This window comes from Schistocerca americana, chromosome 2 (genome assembly GCF_021461395.2).
Source record: "Schistocerca americana isolate TAMUIC-IGC-003095 chromosome 2, iqSchAmer2.1, whole genome shotgun sequence".
NCBI classification, from domain to species: domain Eukaryota; kingdom Metazoa; phylum Arthropoda; class Insecta; order Orthoptera; family Acrididae; genus Schistocerca; species Schistocerca americana.
Genome location: NC_060120.1, coordinates 391,362,626 through 391,380,792, shown reverse-complemented (window position 1 = coordinate 391,380,792; position 18,167 = coordinate 391,362,626). Strand labels below are relative to the sequence as shown.

The following is an 18,167-nucleotide window of genomic DNA, read 5'->3' as shown; positions in this document are numbered from 1 at the left end:
TATACAAACCTTCCCCAACCTACATTTGGTTTGTAACAGGGTGTTTGTGCACAAATAAACTCATTATTGTCGTGTTCTGAATGTTTTTGTTATGACTACATTTGGTTAATCCTCTGGTTGCATAGATAAGAATATAGTCAAGCATGTGGCATGCTAACGACGTTATAGCATGGGCATCTTTCTGCTAATACCCCTTCACAAGAGACAGAAATTCCTTTTCACATTATTATTGTTCACACAAAATTTCAATGTGAGGTTGAATATTATTTATTTCATATTATGGTACATCTGCTATCACGAGTGCATAACTTTTAGTCACATGTTCCATTTTGTTTGCAAAAGTTTTCTATTAATTTACTGTTGTTAACACAGTTCATTTCCATGGTTGTTTATTTTGTTTATACTCTCTATTTATTACACAAACCTCTATGTGTTAATCGATGAGCTACAGCAGCTCTCCAATAAGAATATAATTAAGGTAAGTGAATACTTGCCTTGTTTGTGGGAACCACTATTTCCTGGAATGAAGAGTACTGGTACGCCATTAAATATCATATGCCTCAATTTCTCAGTAAACTGGCCTTCTCCATAAGCATACAGTCCATAGCGGCTGTACTTTTTTGTTACATTTTGTGGGAGAGAGATTTTCTGCAAAAGCAAATATTGTGACTTGATTTACTCCATATTCAAGTCACACTGATGCTACATATGTGTACAGAATATAGTGTCATGTGAATTACACTGTTATTAAGGCAAATATATACTGAATGAGACGTTTATATTGACCATAATTCTAAGAATGATGAAAACTTTACCATTCTAATGAAAAATGTTTCTTGTTTCTGACTTGCAGGCTGCCCTGAAAGCACAGGGTTCTCCATTTATGAATGAAATCTTCTAATTCAAAACTCAGTTACAGCACACTGTTTCCCACACACCCTGACATAGTTACATTACACACTGCTCTGTTGCATGCTACAATTCACAAGTCTCTAACAGCAGAGGGCTGCAAATATGTAGACATGAAGATATAGATGTAAAATGGTAAAATGTTTGTTTTATTTAAAAACAGCTTTAAGAGTTTTCATGTAAAAAATTAAGAGACATTACTTTTCAGGAGGTCCTTGATTAACTGCCTGACAACTTTTCAGTTTGCGATATCACCAATTACGTTGCATTATTTTGCAATGGTTGTCCATGACAAGATGAAAATTCTGCACTAACTGGAATGCTTTGCATTTGGCTGTGCAATGAAACTCCACCTAATGTCAAAGAAGTGTGAATAATCTACCCAGTTATTGGCCACTTCTTTCTTCTGCGGGATCATGAAATCATCATCATCATCATCATCATCATCATCATCTGCTTCTTCAAATGAAGGCACCATCAAAAAGTTAGGAAGTGATGTGTGTAAAGTAAGAGACTGGAAATTGCTAGCTAATGCAACATTGAAACATCCACCACTTTGGCACTGCAAACTCTCCAAGTGCAAACACTTCTACATAAAAAAAAGCAAGTCATCTTTTGTAGTAAGAAGAGAAATATCATACATGTCTGACATTTCAGTGTATCGACCAATTATCCAAACTGGAAAAGGATTCTTTGGTGGACCCCCTGATGAGTTGCTATGTGGAGCATCTGTCAAACCAGAAAAGTTGCAGGTTGTAAACAAACTGTTATCTAAACATTAGGGTGCTCAATGGGCAGACAATGAAAACATGTCATATTATAAAGACATAACGTGTAAAAGGAACTATACCACTTTGGATCCTCTAAAAGTGAGGATGACATTCATGAACTAGAAGATGAATTGAGGATATAAAGAACAAAGGCATCAAGTCCTTCATTCTTTTAATACAATTACTCTGAACATTATGTTTAACTCATACATTAATTTCTTGTTGTTATTTCCTGATTATTTTTATGCACAGTTAAGGCTTGTTATTTTATTTGTGATTTGGAGATTAACAATATTCAATAAGATAAATTATAACCACATTAAGAAACCTTTGATAATAATTAAATAAGCTGTCTCCAACACAGAAGGTTTGTTAGTATTTGTTGCAAAATACCCTCCAATCACCGAGCTGCAACAAAACCTACCTTCTTGAGTGTATAGATTCACATAAAATCTTATCCAGAATACTATGCCTCATTTTGTCATAATGCATAAAGTTTGAGATATCAAACTTTGCAGTCTTATTTTTTGTGATATTAGCTATTTTTTGACCCATAGATTTTAGCATATTATTTAAGAAAGCCTTAAACAGGGTGGTCAGAAATAGTCTGAAGAACTTGTGATGGCGTTGCAGGGCAGGTTGTTCTGAGAAATAAATGTTAAGAAAAAATATGATAAATTGTGCTGTTTCCGAGATAAATAACATTGCAGTGAGACAGTCATGCTGTTGCATGCACAAATTCAAGTGGCCTGCCGGATATGGTGTCACCAAACACGTTCCACATTTGGTTTCCTAAAACTGAACAAGAGAGTGATACAAAAATTGGACATGGGATGGTAATAAGGATCAAACCTAAGCCAAAGGCTAAGCAGTCTCATGCACTGTCCCCTATGCTATAACAACTGACACTAATTGTATAACACAGACAGCTTGAATGTGTGAGTGCAACAACCTGAATGGATAACTTCGAAGCTAATTAACTTGCAAATGTATTGAATTTTTTTCTTAACAATTATTTCTCACCACAACCTACCCTGCAACACCCTTACCAGGTTTTCAGATTGTTTCCGAGCAACCTGCAGAAACATCAATGTAAGGAAGACACACTCTTGAGTAGAAGACAGTCACAACGGAAAAACACTTACACATTAGCTTTCACCCAAAGCCTTAATCAGCTTGCTTGTGTAAATGAATGTGCGTGGGTTTCCTTTACTGACAAAGTCTTTGGCCAAAGAGTAAGTCTCTTTTCGTTGCACATACCTGCAATTAAAAGTGTCATCTTTACGATAAGTGGTAATCTATTTTTCCTTACATTGTTATTCCAACCTGGACTTTGCATTGTTTGATTCAACCTGTAGAAACATTTTTTGTGGTTTGTGGAAAAACCATAAAAAAAATCAATAAGAAGATTTTTGGAATCTGACGCCTCATCCATATACTTGGCCTCCCCCATGGCTTCAGTGTGTACAGATTCAGCACACATATCACAATTTCTCCTCCCTACCCTCTGTGTCCCACCCCTTCCTCCTATCTCCTCCCTGTTACCTTATTTTCCAATCTCTATCTGTCCACCTTCTCCTCCCCACTCTCTGTCTCTCTTCTTTTCTCCTCACCCCTCACCTCTGTCTGTCCCCTCCTGCCCCCTTTCTTCCTATCCATCCTACCCCCTTCCCTCTGTTCAACCCGTATATCCATCTCTCATCCATGCCTCTCCACAAATGTAGCCCTCCTCAACAGGTCAGTGAAGCAGGCCGACACTACTCCAACACAACATGACTGATGTGCAGGGCAGATTACATGTAAGGGGCTGCTAATTTGTTTCTCACCACTAATGTGTAGGCTGCACATCTAGTGAAAAAACCACCAACAGAGTGACTGCTGTATCTCTGCTTCTATTGGCTCTAGAAAGTTATAAACCCTAGGCACTGATACTAACTGTTCTCCATGGCATCGCTCGCACATGCATTCAGCACATATATTGTACACGTCCCTCCCCCCCCCCCCCCCCCAATGTGCCCATTTCTTTCTCCCTCCCCCTCTCCCAGCTCTCTGTCCACCTCACCCTCCCATCTGTATCTGTCCATAACCTTCTCCCCAAAATTTTTATCCATCTCCTCCACCTCTCCCTCTTTCCATCCCCTCCTCACCATCTTCCTTTTCCACCTACCAAATATCCCTCTACACTTTCCACCTGCCTCTCCCATCAACTACTCCTCCACACTATCACTATCCATCCCTCATCTCCTCCTCCCCCTTCTCTCAGCTCATCAATTCCTCCACAACTCTTACCCCATCTGCTCCTCCCCTTCTCTCTCTCTGTCCATCCCCTCTTCCTCCCTCTCTAAGATCCACCTCTATCTGTCCATCTCCTGCTCCCCATTATTTCTGTCTCTCCATCTCCTCCTCTCCACTCTTTGTTTTCTGCAAGCCCACTACACCTCTACCACCTTTTCACCAGCTCTTGCATCTCACCCTCCTCTGATATTCTCCTCCTCCCCATCTCTCTACACATTCACTCCTCCCCCTCTCAGACTGACCCCTCCTCAACACTCTCTTTGTCCATCTCCTTCACCCCATTCCTCTGGCCAATTCAGCAACTAAACATTCTCTCTGTCCATTACTTCCTGCCCAACTCTTATCCATATCCATCTCCATCTCCTCCTGTCTCCTCTCTCTGTCTGTCCCCTCCTCTATCCATCTCAACCTTCCTCCATTTGTACCCACTGGAACGTGCAGTTCCTGCAAAACAAGTTGATAAAGCAGTCCAATACTACTTCAACACAACACACATTTTGTGTACAGCAGCTTATAAGTCGCCCACTGGAAAACTGTTTCCTGCCCCCTGACATGTAGGTTGCTTTCCAAAGTAAGTCTATAAGACAGGCTGATACTCCTCCCACACAACATGCTTGATGTGCAGGGCAGCCTGCATGTTAGGCTGTGAACACACACACATGCTGGAGTTACAAGGTTCTACCCTCAAGTACTGATACACATTACGTGTACTGTTGGTTGATTTGATCCAGGGTTTTAGGAGGAGATCACAGATGTACATACGTACATACATACAAACATACAAGCTGGTTTATACATGTACTAGTCTTACCATGAGGCTTCACTCACGCACCTGTTTGACATATACAGGGTGTTCCACTCAAACCTCCCTGATTTCAAAGACCCAGGAAAAAAAGCACAGTAGATACAACAATGAAAAACGCACCACATTGTAGAGCATCTCAAAGAAGTTATTTATTTATCATCAATACACCTCTACATGTGAAATATTTGTAGCATAAAGAATATCAAGCCTATATTCAATTTCTTGCCAAGTTTGTTGTAACATTTCCTATGTTGTTGTTGCAATCGCATTAGTGATACAATGTCGCAGCATAGGAATATCGTCCACTTTGGTTGCATACATGTGGTCCTTCACGAAATCAAGCGGCATAATGTCAGGTGACCATGATGGCCAGGCAATAGGTCCTCCACGTCCGATTAAACAATTGGTAAATTTCCTATCCACAAACTTGCGGACAGCCGTTGACCAATGAAGCAGAACTCCATCTTGTTGAAAAATGATGTTGGGTTGCAAGTCTTGTATCTGAGGGTACACAAACTGCTCCAACATGTCCAGATACACTGACCCATTCACCATTTGTTCCGCAAAGAAGAACGGTCCAACAATCCTGTCATGCATTAGTCCAAACCAGACATTTAGTTTAGGGCTATCACGAACATGTTCAATGACAACAATTTTTGTCCATGTGGTTTGTTGTTCGGTGTCAGACGTTGCACAATTTGCACACATACGAAGATGCTGATGAACTACACAATGCAATGTTGATTGAGGTATATCACGTTGCCTAGATGCTTGACAAATTGACTTACGTAGGCTTCTGAGAAATGTTTGTCTGATGTCCTCCACTGTCTCTTCTGAAACTCCATAACGTGCACTGCCAGAACGTTTCAGAACACTTCCTGTTGTCAGAAACTACCTGTACCATTCCTTAATTGTTTTCACATCAGGTGGATCACATTCATACACACGACGATAATTTTTTTGCACAGTAATCACCGATTTTGTTTCTGCAAACCACACTACTGCTTGTGTGCACTGCTGTGGAGTCACCATTTTCACTTCATGCAACCATGCTGCACTCTGGCGACGATACTTTCCACTTCTGATGTGGGAATATAAATTCTTTGAGATGCTCTACAATGTGGTGCATTTTTCAGTGTTGTACCTGCTGTGGTTTTTCTCTCCTGGGTCTTTGAAATCAGGGAGGATTTAGTGGGACACCCTGTACATTGCATTTTTGCCCCTCCAACCCCTCTCTATGTCCATCTCTTTCTTCTCCATTGCACATATCCCTTCCTTTCCCTCTTTCTTTCCCATTTCTCTCTCCACCTCATCCTCCTCCCTCTCTGACCATATCGTTCCACCCCCTCCCTCTGTCCATATCCACTTTCCCATATCCCTGACCATCCCCTCTTGCTTCCCTCTCCCATTCCACCCCCCCGGATCCTTCTCCCCCTACCCATCCTCTCCTCCTTCCTCTCTCTGTCCATCCCATTCTCTATTCACCTCAACTTCCCACACCACCTGTGTTGGGGACTGGAAAATTCTTCCTTGCCTCTAACATGTAGGCTACCCTGGTTAACACATTGATAAGGCAGGCTGAAACTATTCCCACATAACACACCTGTAGTGCAGGGTAGCCTGTACAGCAGAAAAAAAAAAGTTTCAGCCTGTATCTCCGCTCCTACTGGAGCAATCAGATTACAAACACTACAGTGCTGATACTTTTGATCCAGGAGTTTGGCAGAAGATTCCAGACATACATGCCACTTTACACATTCACATGCATGTCACCCCCCCCCCCCCCTCCCACACATACAGATACTGCCACCTGCCACTTTCCCTGCATCTTCAATCACACATGCTTTCAGCACATATATATTACACATCCCCTCTTTCCCCTTCTCTCTGGACCATTTCCTTCCCCCTCTTCCTTTCCATCTGCCCACTCCCCCTCTACATTTTCCATTTGTCCACTACCCCTCTATGCTTTCCACCAGCCTCCTGCGTCAGTCCCTCTTCCCCCATGTGCTTGCCATTTCATCCTCTGCCCTCTCCCTACCCAACCCCTCTTGCCCCTTTATGTCCCCCACCCCCTTCCTCCCTCTCCCCGTCCACCTCCCCACCCCCTCTCTCTAGCATTTTCCCCACAGCTTTGCCTGTCATACATATTGCTGACATCCCCTCCTCTCCCACACTTGGTTCATCTCTTCCTCCACCCATCCCGCAATCCTCTACCTCCCCTTCTCTCTGACTATTTTCCTTCTCCATCACTCTATTTTTCTCCTTCTCATCCCCCTCTGACCATCTCACTGCCCTGTCAGCCCACATGTACATGTCCTTCTCTTTGCTCATCTCCCCCTCCTCCTCCTCTTCCTGCTCTCTGCCTATATCTTCCGCCCTCCCTGCATGTCTGCTTATTTCCTCCTGCACCACACTCTCTGCATATCCCCTTCTGTTAGGGGTGCTCTGCCCATTTCCTCACCCCCCCCCCCCCCTCTCTCTCTGTCCATCTAACCCCTTCTCTCCATGCATCTCCTGTGTCCACTTCCTATTTCCATCTTATCCTCATCCTCCCCCCCCCCCCCCACCTATTTCCTTCTCCCCCTCTCTCTGTCCCCTTCCTGACCCCCGCTCCAATTCTATTTGCTCTCTGTGCATCTACTCCTGCCCAAACCTCTATGTCCACCCCGGTCCTCCTCTCCCTGTCTCCCCCCCTTCCCCCCCCCCCACACACACAAATAAGACTCATGCAATATGCCTTCTTGCCTCTACTTCTGTCCATATCCTCCCATCCTTCTCTCTGTTGTTTCCTCCTTTCCCCCTCTCTGTCCATCAGCTCGTGCCTCCTCCTTCCCTAGGGGCTTCAAAATCTTTATTGCCCCAGATGTATAGGCTGCCATGCAAAGCAGGTTAAAAAAGCTGGCAGATACTTCTACAACATCACACACCTGTTAAAATGCAGGGCAGCCTACAGGCTGGGATCTGAAAAATGGTTTCTTGGCCTTCTCGTGTAGGCTGCCCTGCAAAGCAGGTTGGTATGGCAAGCTGAGGCTGTTCCAACACAACATGCCTTTCATGCAGGGCAGCCTGCATGGGTGGGGGTGGGAAAATACATGTTTTTGGCACTATCTCTGCTTCTATGAGAGGTAGGATGTTGTCATCCCCATGGTACCGATACTCCTGAAGTATGCTCTTGGAGTGCCGAATTTAGCTGAAATTGATTAAGGGATTTCATATGTAAATAATGTTGAAATGGAGAAAAGGCTAATGTATATTAGTCTTTTCTCTGTGGCTATGCTCATGTCAATATTTGACACATACATTGCATACATCTCCTCCTCCCTTCCCCTTCTCCATGTTAACTTCTTCCTCCTCCATCTCTCTGTCCATCTCATCCTCCCACCTCTACTTATACATCTCCTCCTCCATAACCTCTGTGTCTCCGCATATCCTCCTCCCTTCTCTCTGTCCATCTCTTACACATACTATTGCCACAATGTGACTGTCATGCTGGGCAGCCTACAGATCAGGGGCCTGACTGCAACGTTTTCCCACTGTCTTCTGCAATGAACATCGATAAGGCAGGTTACTTCATCAACATCTACATCTACGTGATAACTCTGCTATTCACAATAAAGTGCCTGGCAGAGGGTTCAATGAACCACCTTCAAGCTGTATCTTCACCGTTTCACTCTGGAACGGCACGCGGGAGAAACGAGCACTTAAATTTTTTGGTACCAGCCCTGATTTCTCTTATTTTATTGTGATGATAATTTCTCCCTATTTAAGTGGGTGCCAACTGAATGTTTTTGCAATCGGAGGAGAAAACTGGTGATTGAAATTTCATGAGAAGATCCAGTCACAACGAAAAATGCCTTTGTTTTAATGATTGCCACTCCAATTCACGTATCATGTCTGTGACATTATCTCCCCTATTTTACGGTAATACAAAACGAGCTGCTCTTCTTTGATGTCATCCGTCAGTCCCGCCTGATGCGGCTCCCACACCACACAGCAATACTCCAGAATAGGGCGGACAAGCGTGGTGTAAGCAGTCGTTTTAGTAGACCTGTTGCACCTTCTAAGTGTTCTGCCAACGAATCACAGTCTTTGGTTTGCTCTACCCACAATATTATATATGTGATCATTCCAATTTAGGTTATTTGTAATTGTAATCCCTAAGTATTTAGTTGAATTTACAGCCTTCAGATTTGTGTGACTTGTTGCTTAATCAAAATTTGGCGGATTTCTTTTAGTACTCACGTGAATAACTTCACACTTTTCCTTATTCAAGGTCAACTGCCACTTTTCGCACAATACTGATATCTTATCTAAATCATTTTGCAAGTTGTTTTGATCATCTGATGAATTTACAAGACGGTAAATGACAGCATCATCTGCAAACAATCTAAGACGGCTACTCAGATTGTCTCGTATGTCGTTAACATTCAATTCAACATACCTGTTATGCAGGGCAGCTGTCACTTCAAAAGATGGAAAACCATTTCTTACCCTTAACATGTATGTTGCACTTGCAGGGGTCGGAACAACATGTTTTTGCCCACATCTCTGTTGCTATTGGAGCCAGAAGATTATAAACCTCACGTCACTGATACTCTTGAGGCATGCTATGTCTGTGCCAAATTTGGCACATGTGCGCAAGCACTCAAGGTGCACACACACACTAGTCTTTCCCCCATGGCTTTGCCTCCACAAATGTTCGACATGTCTCCTCCTCAACCCTGTGTCCACTGCTATGTCCCCCCCCTCTCTGTCCACCTCATCGTCCCACCTTCCCAACTCTACCTGTCCATTTCCTCCTTTGCCCCATCCCCTCTCTCTCTGTCTCTTCATCTCCCCTTCTCCTCTGGGCCCCCTCTCTGACCATATCCTCACCACTCCCTTTTCTGTCCATATGCTCACAACCCCTCTCTATGTCCATCTCCTCCTATCCCCCTCTCTGCCTGTACCCCAATCCTCTCTCTGTCCGTTCACTCCTCTTCCCCCCCCCCTCTCTCTGTCCACAACATTCTCCCCCTCTCTCTGTCTCTCCTTTCCTCCTCCCTCCCTCCCTTTCCCCGTCTATCACCCCATCCCCATTTCTTCCTTTCAATGCCTCCAGCTTCCTTCTCCCCATCTGTCCTTCCTGCCCCCTCTCCCTGTCCTCCTTTCCTCTATCCATATCAACCTTCCCCCGTCTGTCCCCATCAGCATGTGTAGTCCCTCCAAAAACAGTCCGATACTACTTACAAAACATGCCTGTCATTCAGCGTAGCCTGCAGCATGTACTGAAGTAACTCGTGTTTGCCCTTACCTCTGTTTCTATGGGAACTAAGTGCTTCTAGCCGTCTCCTCCTCCTCCCAGACTCTGTCTGTCTCTCCCTGTCAAACTCCTCCCTCCCCCTCTCTTTGACCACTTCCTCATGCCCTTCTCTCTGACCATCCCTCCCAACCTGTCTCTCCATGCTCTCTCTCTATGTCTATCTTCTACCCCTACCCCTCTACTGCCTTCACCCTCTTTCTTTGTCCATTCATCCTTCTCTGTCTCACTGTTCATCTTTTCCTCCTGCCCCTCACTACTAATCTTCTCCTCCTCCCTTTCTGTATTCATCTATTCTCACACATTTGTCTGTCCATCTCCTCTTCCCTACTTCCTTTCCCTTCCAGTGTCATCATCTCCTCCTCTCCCTCTCCTTGTCCATCTCCTATGCCCCTCTTTCTAACCATATTACCCTCACCACTCTCTTTAACCCTCTTCTCGTCCACCCTTATGCTTATCCATGCTCATCTGCACACTTAGCGTTTAGAAGGCATGCTGATACTACCCACACAACATTCCTCATCCTCTTTCAGTCCATCTCTTTGTCCTTAATCTCCCTCTGCCCATCTCTCATCCTAAAACCTCTCCCTGCCAATACCTTCCTCTGCCCTTCCCCCTGCACCTCATCCTCCCCCCCCCTCACACTAACTGCCCCCCCCCCCCTCTGCTCAGCCATTTCAATCTGCATGTGCAGCCCCTGAAAGACATGCTGGTGGTACCCACACAACATGCCTGTTGTGCAGGGCAGCTTACATGTCAGGTGCACAAAACCCTTTTGTCTATGTCTCCACTCCTATGGGAGCTAGTATGTTCTAACCTACACAGTTCCGATTCTCATATAGCAAGCAGCATGCGTACCATATTTGGTTGAAATCAATCAGGCGGTTTAGGAGGAGATGCTGGGCATACCTAGTATGTACATACATCCTGTTTTATATGTATATTAAGATATATTTCCATTGGGAAGCTCAGAGAAATTTTTGTCTTTTTCAAACAGTTGACAGATAAATAGTTTTCAGCTTGTATTTCTGGATAGGGTAATGTAATATTTCCTAAGTCATTTACATGCTTGCAACAACCTGCTTCTGCCTCAAGTCATGTAATGCGAAATCCTACAGGTGGCAGTGAGGATCCTTCCTAAGATGGGTTATGCTTGTCAGCTATGTTCTGTTAACCCATAAATTACTCTGTTGTGCAGAAATTCAAAGGAAAAACAATGAATTCAGTTTTAACATATTTCCATCAAATTTTGTTACTTTTTCTCATTTCTACTATTTTTGACTATAATGTATAGCAATTTGCGCAATTTTCACAATTTCATGAAGTACACACAGCAGTGGGAGCAGTCAACTGTCCCCTGAATTAATTTCTTTGTAGAATATTGCTGTTTTCCTAAGTACAAAGGTACTTGCATTGTATTTTTCTCTACTCAGAAACTGGTACCTCAAATATGTTATATGTCTTGCAGGAAACATCCCTATGCTGGGCGTTGTAACTTAACTTTTCAATCATATTTTTTTATGTTTCTGTTGTTAGTCGCCTTATGGTAGACAAAGTTACTTTTGTGTGTGTGTGTGTGTGTGTGTGTGTGTGTGTGTGTGTGTGTGTGTGTGTGCGTGTGTGCGCGCGTGTGTGTGTGTAACAGGCATTTTCAACTATGTCGTGTGAGCTTGGTCTTACTAATGAAGAGATTTAGCATGTTTTCGAGAATTCAGATAGTGAATCAAGAAGTTACTTTTGGATTCAGATGGTGATTTTATGCCACACATAACTGATAACAAAGATAATGAGACTGAGGAGTTACCTTCAGTAGATGTCTTCTCATCCTAATCCTTTTCACAACAATGTCAAGAAACGGCTGGCACAGCAGTGAAGATGGCAGCTATAGATGGGATGGGATGGATGGAATGAAAGGTAGTTAACATGTCATCACCTACAAGAGCTGCTTGGAACATCCGGAAGGAGAGAGGGGTGCTAACTGCATATGCCTGTCACTGAGCAGATGATTCCATCATCAAGTGCCTTCCAGCTTCTTTTTAATGAATCAATATTACATATTATAAAAAGCACACAGAATCAAATGCTCAGAATGAAATTAAAAAAAAAAAAAAAAAAAAAAAAAAAAAAAAAAAAAAAAAAAAATCATTTGAAACGTACTGTTAGGGGATTTAAAGGCATGATTGGAATCTGTTCTCCAGAGAGGCTTCTTGTGCTAAAGGCCTAATTTTATCATGAACAAAATGGAGAGAGAGAGAGAGAGAGATTCCACGAACTTATCAGATTTTTTATGCTTTCAACAAGTTTGCTCTTTATTTCTGAAATACAGAGGAAGTATGGACAAAACTGCCGCCACTGTTACTGCCCTGGTGAAATTACTGCAAATGACAAGCAGTTACTTCCAAGCAAAGCAAGATGCAGGTTTTTATGCAAAACAAACCTGGGAATAACACAGATGATAGTTTTGGATAGTTAAGTTTGGTATAAGACATTGAAAAATTTATCTTTGTAGATGACAGCAACATCACAGTCAAGTTTTACGAATAAAATCATAAATAGGCACTCCGAGTTCTTTTTCTTTGTTTAGCTGAGATCAATATTTTGTCTTCAAAACAGCCAATGCCAAAAATCCAGTTTCGCAAAAGCTGGACCTAGAAAACGGTAACATACGAAATACTATTTTTTCAGAGCAGAGAACTCTTTATCCAAAACCTGCACAAAATTCAGAGAATGATTCCTTACTAGATAGTCTTTTGATTTCGCCTCATGCCAGGCATTAATACTGAAAAGGTTGAGTAACACTGCAATATACAATTATAAAAAGGGTACAAAACTCATCTGTCACATTAACCATTGATGAAAAACTTATAGCCTTAAGATTTTGTGTGTGAATTCTTAAGGGACCAAATTGCTGAGGTCATCGGTCAAGATTTAGTGGATGAATACAGATCGTTAGCTAAAATGGAATGAGCACACACAAAGGTACTGGCAAAAAGAATGTCATAAGTATGTTACACTCTTAGGGCTTTAGTGTCTGTCTGTAACAGCCTAAGTCTTGTGGTGATGTACTATGCCTGAGTGCACTATATTCTTAGCTATGGTATTCTTTTCTATGGATCAAGGGAACAAAATACAGATAAAGTTTTTACACTACAGAAAAAGGCCATACGAATAGCAGCTAGAACTAGCAGCTGCACTCATTGTAAAGAACTACTTTAAAAAGTTGGACATCCTTAGAATGCCAAATGAGTACATCTGCCCATCTGTGGTGTATATCAGAGGAAACATTACCAAGTATTTCACTAATAGGTCTATACATCGAACAAGAGTCAGCTTGGAGTTCCATTTACCATGGAAAAAAAAACACCAAAGCAGCATTTTGCATCACAGACCAAAATCGAACATTAAAGTGCCAACGGAAATGAAAAAGATACATCTGTTTAAAAAGGCAGTCAAAATATTCTTTATAAGTAATGCACACTACACAATAAGGTTTCTTACAGCACTCAGAGTAATAATGGGTAGTAATGAAACTGGATAACTACAACACATATATGATCACAGTTTAATGCTTTCGCAAGGAAATCATGTGTGAAGATTCAGTATGTGCAACAGTAATGTATTGTCATTCTCCTGAATTCAACATCTCACTCATCATGGGAGGTTGCCGACTCCTTAGTTTCTCAGGAGGATTGAGGAGCATGGCTGAATGTGTAAAGGCACAGAATCTGCTTTCCGAAAGGACTAGAGTCAGTGCAAGGGGCACAGTAGCATCTTCACAATCTAGGAGTCTCCAAGGATATCACAAGTTACCTGGAACAAATTGTGTGTAAACCAACAAACACTGTACAACAGGGACCACCCGTTGCCAGTGCAGCTGTTAAGACACTGATCACATATTCGGCATTGTGGAGTTGCTCTTTTCAAGCCATCCTGATTTGAGTTTTCCTAAATCACTACGGCAATTGCCGGGACAGTTCCTTAACAATACAAGAAGAAGGATAATGTCATTATTCTCAGAACATTACAGCCTGAAGCAACAGTAAATGAAGGAGAGAAGAAACCAGAAACTGTTACCTTCTGTAGTATCATGCTGTGGATGTCATTGATCAAATGATTTGTAAATATTCAACTAGGGTTGTTTACAGGAAATGGCTGATGAATGTCTTTTACAATACCCATGGCAGCAGTAAATTCTTGGCTGTTCTACAGTTAAATAACCAAAAACAACCTAAAGGGGGTGGCATTCATTCATCAGCTGGTAAATGAACCTAGGAACAGAAAACAACAGAGGGTGGGACAGTAGCAAGAACATCAATCAAATGAAGAAGAGGCTGTGAGACCACACAAATAATAATAATAAAAAAAGCAAAGGACTATCAAACTGGAGTGTGCAAAGAAAGAAGACCAAGGGCATCTGTAAGAAACACAAAAAAGCTGTCTACAGAAAATGTGTACAAAAATTACCAATAGTATGTTCAAAGTGAGATTTAAATGTTTAGAAACAAATGTGTGAAATAAATGAAGAAGTGTTAGGAACTGTAGAAATACGTCAAATTTCTGGGTAGACATGCAACATATTGTATTCAAAACAGTAAGCAGAAAGTTTTGAAACTTCGAGGTAAAGCTGTGTTTTAACTATCTAAGTGACTTATAAATGAATGGAAAAAATATAGCTCTTGCTTTAACGATATTGTGGATGTTTAATGCAAATCTAGTTATGCGTGGTTTTTTCAGATTTTCCATTGTTGTTCTTAAGTACGATCACTTCATTTTGTTCACCTAGTCTGTAACTTTACACATTCATTTTAGCCTCAGATAATATGGTCTTCTCAACCTATTTTATCCATATTGCTCCACATATGTTTTGTGCTACTTCATTCATTCATTAATTCCTTTCATTTCACTCACTCACTCATTGTGTTCTGTGATCTCACCATGAAGGTGGAGGTGGAAGAGTAAAGTTATACAATAGCAGGCAGAAGCAACTGTCTTAACATTGACAACTACACTTACTATCTATCCATCAGCAAAGAAGTCAACTTCCATCTGAAAGTTATGAAAATTGGTGTATTGTGTTGGTCGTGAATTATGTAGCCCTAACCACCCTTTTGGTGTCCAAGTGGATTTCTTGTTAGCTTGTATGTAATATTAGTTAGCCTAGTTAGTTTTATGTTCCGTGAATCATTTTCCACGACATATTTTAATTATGTGGAATGAGTCATTTTACACTCGTATCACAAATTAATTTGTACAAATGGTTACATTCTCAACATTCCCAATTCTTTTTCAAAAAGAAGATACACAGATGTTGTAGTTAGTAAGTACTATCCAGCACATTTAAAACATTACAGAAATAGAAATTCTTCAGCAGGGTAGGAGGAGTTGCCAAGGACAAACTTTCTCATTTTGTTTAGACATTTTACTTTGCTTTGGATCCATATTAATCCATAATTTCCCTATAGATGGCTGATTATAAGGCATATAGAGAACATGAATACAAAATTGGTCTATTACAGCACACAGGCTGTCTGCTATGAGATTTGTAGCTAATGGAATTTCAATTATAGCCTTGTTATTCCATGCAGAACCAATAAAATTATACTGTCAGAAATATTATTGTCACATAGTACAATGATTTTCATTGTTGAGATAGGAAAAGAGTAGCAACAATGAATTTATAATGGGTCTCTCTTGTTATTTTCATTTGTGGCAGTCTTAGCTTGTATTTCTGAGCATAAGGTTACAGTGTGCAAGGCGTTTTAAAGGATTAAAAATACTGATAATCCAGATGATCTTTATAACTAAGACTGCAACATGTACAATTTGTGATATGATGAAGATGAAAACAATAATGTTGAAGTTATTGAAGAAGTTGATGATGTCACAGAAATGAGTGAAATGCATCAAATAACAGATCTATCACTGTAAGAAAATTTAGCAGAAAATGACACCAAGGAAGAAGATCCAACTATTTCAGGTAGACTGTGTTCAAATCTAGAAGTGGTCTAACATGACATTCTACACTCTTCCGTTAACAAAGAGGCCAGTTCAAAATATTGTTCGACAAAAGCCTGAACTTATACATGGCAGTAAAACTATAGATTCAATTACAAATGTATGTGCACTCTTTCTTCCTGAAAACATGCTCGACAGTACATGTATGTGAATTAATGAAAAAGTCAAGAAGTATTTCATATAGGCCTACACAAATAATTGCACCAAGAACAATCAAAAGAATAGCACAAGACGAATCAGCAGTTGCTGGCATTTATTTCCATATTACTGGCAGGAAAGACATGGAAATTGCACTGGTGTTTCCGAGCTATGGACTAGCCACCCATCTTCTTGAAATCCATGTTTCACAGCTCTTAAGTCAAGTACCAGTTTTCATCAATTATCAACTGTTTTTAAGTTTGATGACATAAGAACTTGCAACATTAGAATTGCAAATATAAATGACAAGCTTGAGGTAATAAGAGAGGTTTTTGATATTTTTGTGAATGCATACATAAGCCTATCGACTATCTCACTGTTGATTAAAACTGGCAACTTTCTATGGCAGATGCCATTTTGAGTATATATGACATTGAAACCAGGACTAAAAATTTGGGTATTGCAAATGCTAAAAATCGAAATGTAATTATGTGTATGCATGGACAACCAGAGAGAAGTAAATCAAGGGCAATGTGTTGTGCCATATATGGCTAGACCATATTTTCAGTTCAGAGGATACTTTTTTACTCACATACCACTATCTGAAATAGTGTTGGTTCACGACTTAGCATTAATTGGAACTCTTGGAGGAAATAAAAGAGAAATACCACAAGAGTTTTGGTCTAATGCAACACAAGAGAAAAACGTTCCAAAGAAAAACAAGTATCTTTTTCTGCTTTCGAACCAACACCATGACGACTCTGCGGAATAAAATGAAAACAGTACTATTAATTGCTCACTATAATGAGTCTAAAGGAGTATATACAGTGATAGGAAGACAAGACAATACAGCTATGTACGTAAAGCAAATCATTGGCTGTACCAAATATTTATGGAAATGGTGGACAGCACAGCTCTCGATGCATATATTCTGTGGTCACAAAAAACATCCAGGCAGGCAGAAACATTCCAAAAGGAGGAGGCCATTCAAGCTATTGGAACTGAAACAAAGAAGGTATATTCTACTGAAGATACCAAAGAAGAAGCTTCTGTCTGAGAAATGAAGACTGGAAAGCTAGATTCATGTGCATAAAATGCAATAAAACAGTGTATCAAAACCATGAAGAGAAACAACTGGGACAAAATGTTTTCAGTGTTAAAGTGTTGTTCTGTCCTGTAAGCAAAGTAATCTAGGATACCAAAAATCTGTATGCGTGGACAATAAACTGTGGTCCTGAAAAACTACCTCTGAAACGAGAAATCTTAATTTAAATTGTGTCCGAGGTAGAAGCAACAACGACGAAACCTGTAGATGCTTATCAAACAGAAGTTGAGTAATAAAACAATTACATCAGATAACTTTCTAAAACGCCACTCGCTTGCCTAGAATTTTATATCTTAATTTAGGATGTAGCTTTTTTTTTACGAATCCTAGAGTTCGGACTACTGCTGCTGCTCAAGCTTAAGTTTGCTGCTTCTTCGGAAAGGCGGTAGCACATAAAATAATTGTGTACCTCGGAGTAAACATAACCTTGCATTTTTTCCATATATTTAAATTAGTACTTACGACATATTGAGGATACTCGAACATATATGTCATTTCACAGCCATTTTCTTCAAAATCTACTAAAAAGTTACGAATGCCGATGCAGAAAATCATAAATACGGCTAAGGATAAGATTACGAAGGCGTTCACTGCAGCCATAACCAATCTCCTGCAGATAGGGATGACACGTTACAAAAACTTCTCCTTGTTTGACACTGTTCATTTTCTTTCACAGCAAACAGTACAGTAATAAACACAAATTATATTTCCATTTATTTTATCGCTGTAAATATACATCTTCACCCGGCATGCCGGCACTTGCGCGTCAGCGCCTTGTAGTGCAACCAAATAAAGTTCGTATCGTCGCCTGTGAAAACTTTATGTTCC

At 40.9% G+C, this 18,167-nt stretch overlaps 1 protein-coding gene across 1 annotated transcript in view; it reads right to left on the bottom strand.

The window, feature by feature from the left end:
* LOC124591983 (GPI inositol-deacylase) overlaps window positions 1-18,137 on the bottom strand; it is a 173,336-nt gene extending 155,199 nt beyond the window's left edge. The window contains exons 1-2 of the mRNA XM_047131785.1: window positions 17,802-18,137; window positions 495-648 (exon numbers count right to left, since the gene is read on the bottom strand). Of these exons, the coding sequence (XP_046987741.1) occupies window positions 495-648; window positions 17,802-17,939 (292 nt within the window). The 5' untranslated portion in view covers window positions 17,940-18,137. The remainder of the gene's footprint in view (window positions 1-494; window positions 649-17,801) is intronic.
* Between the last annotated feature and the right edge of the window lie 30 nt (window positions 18,138-18,167).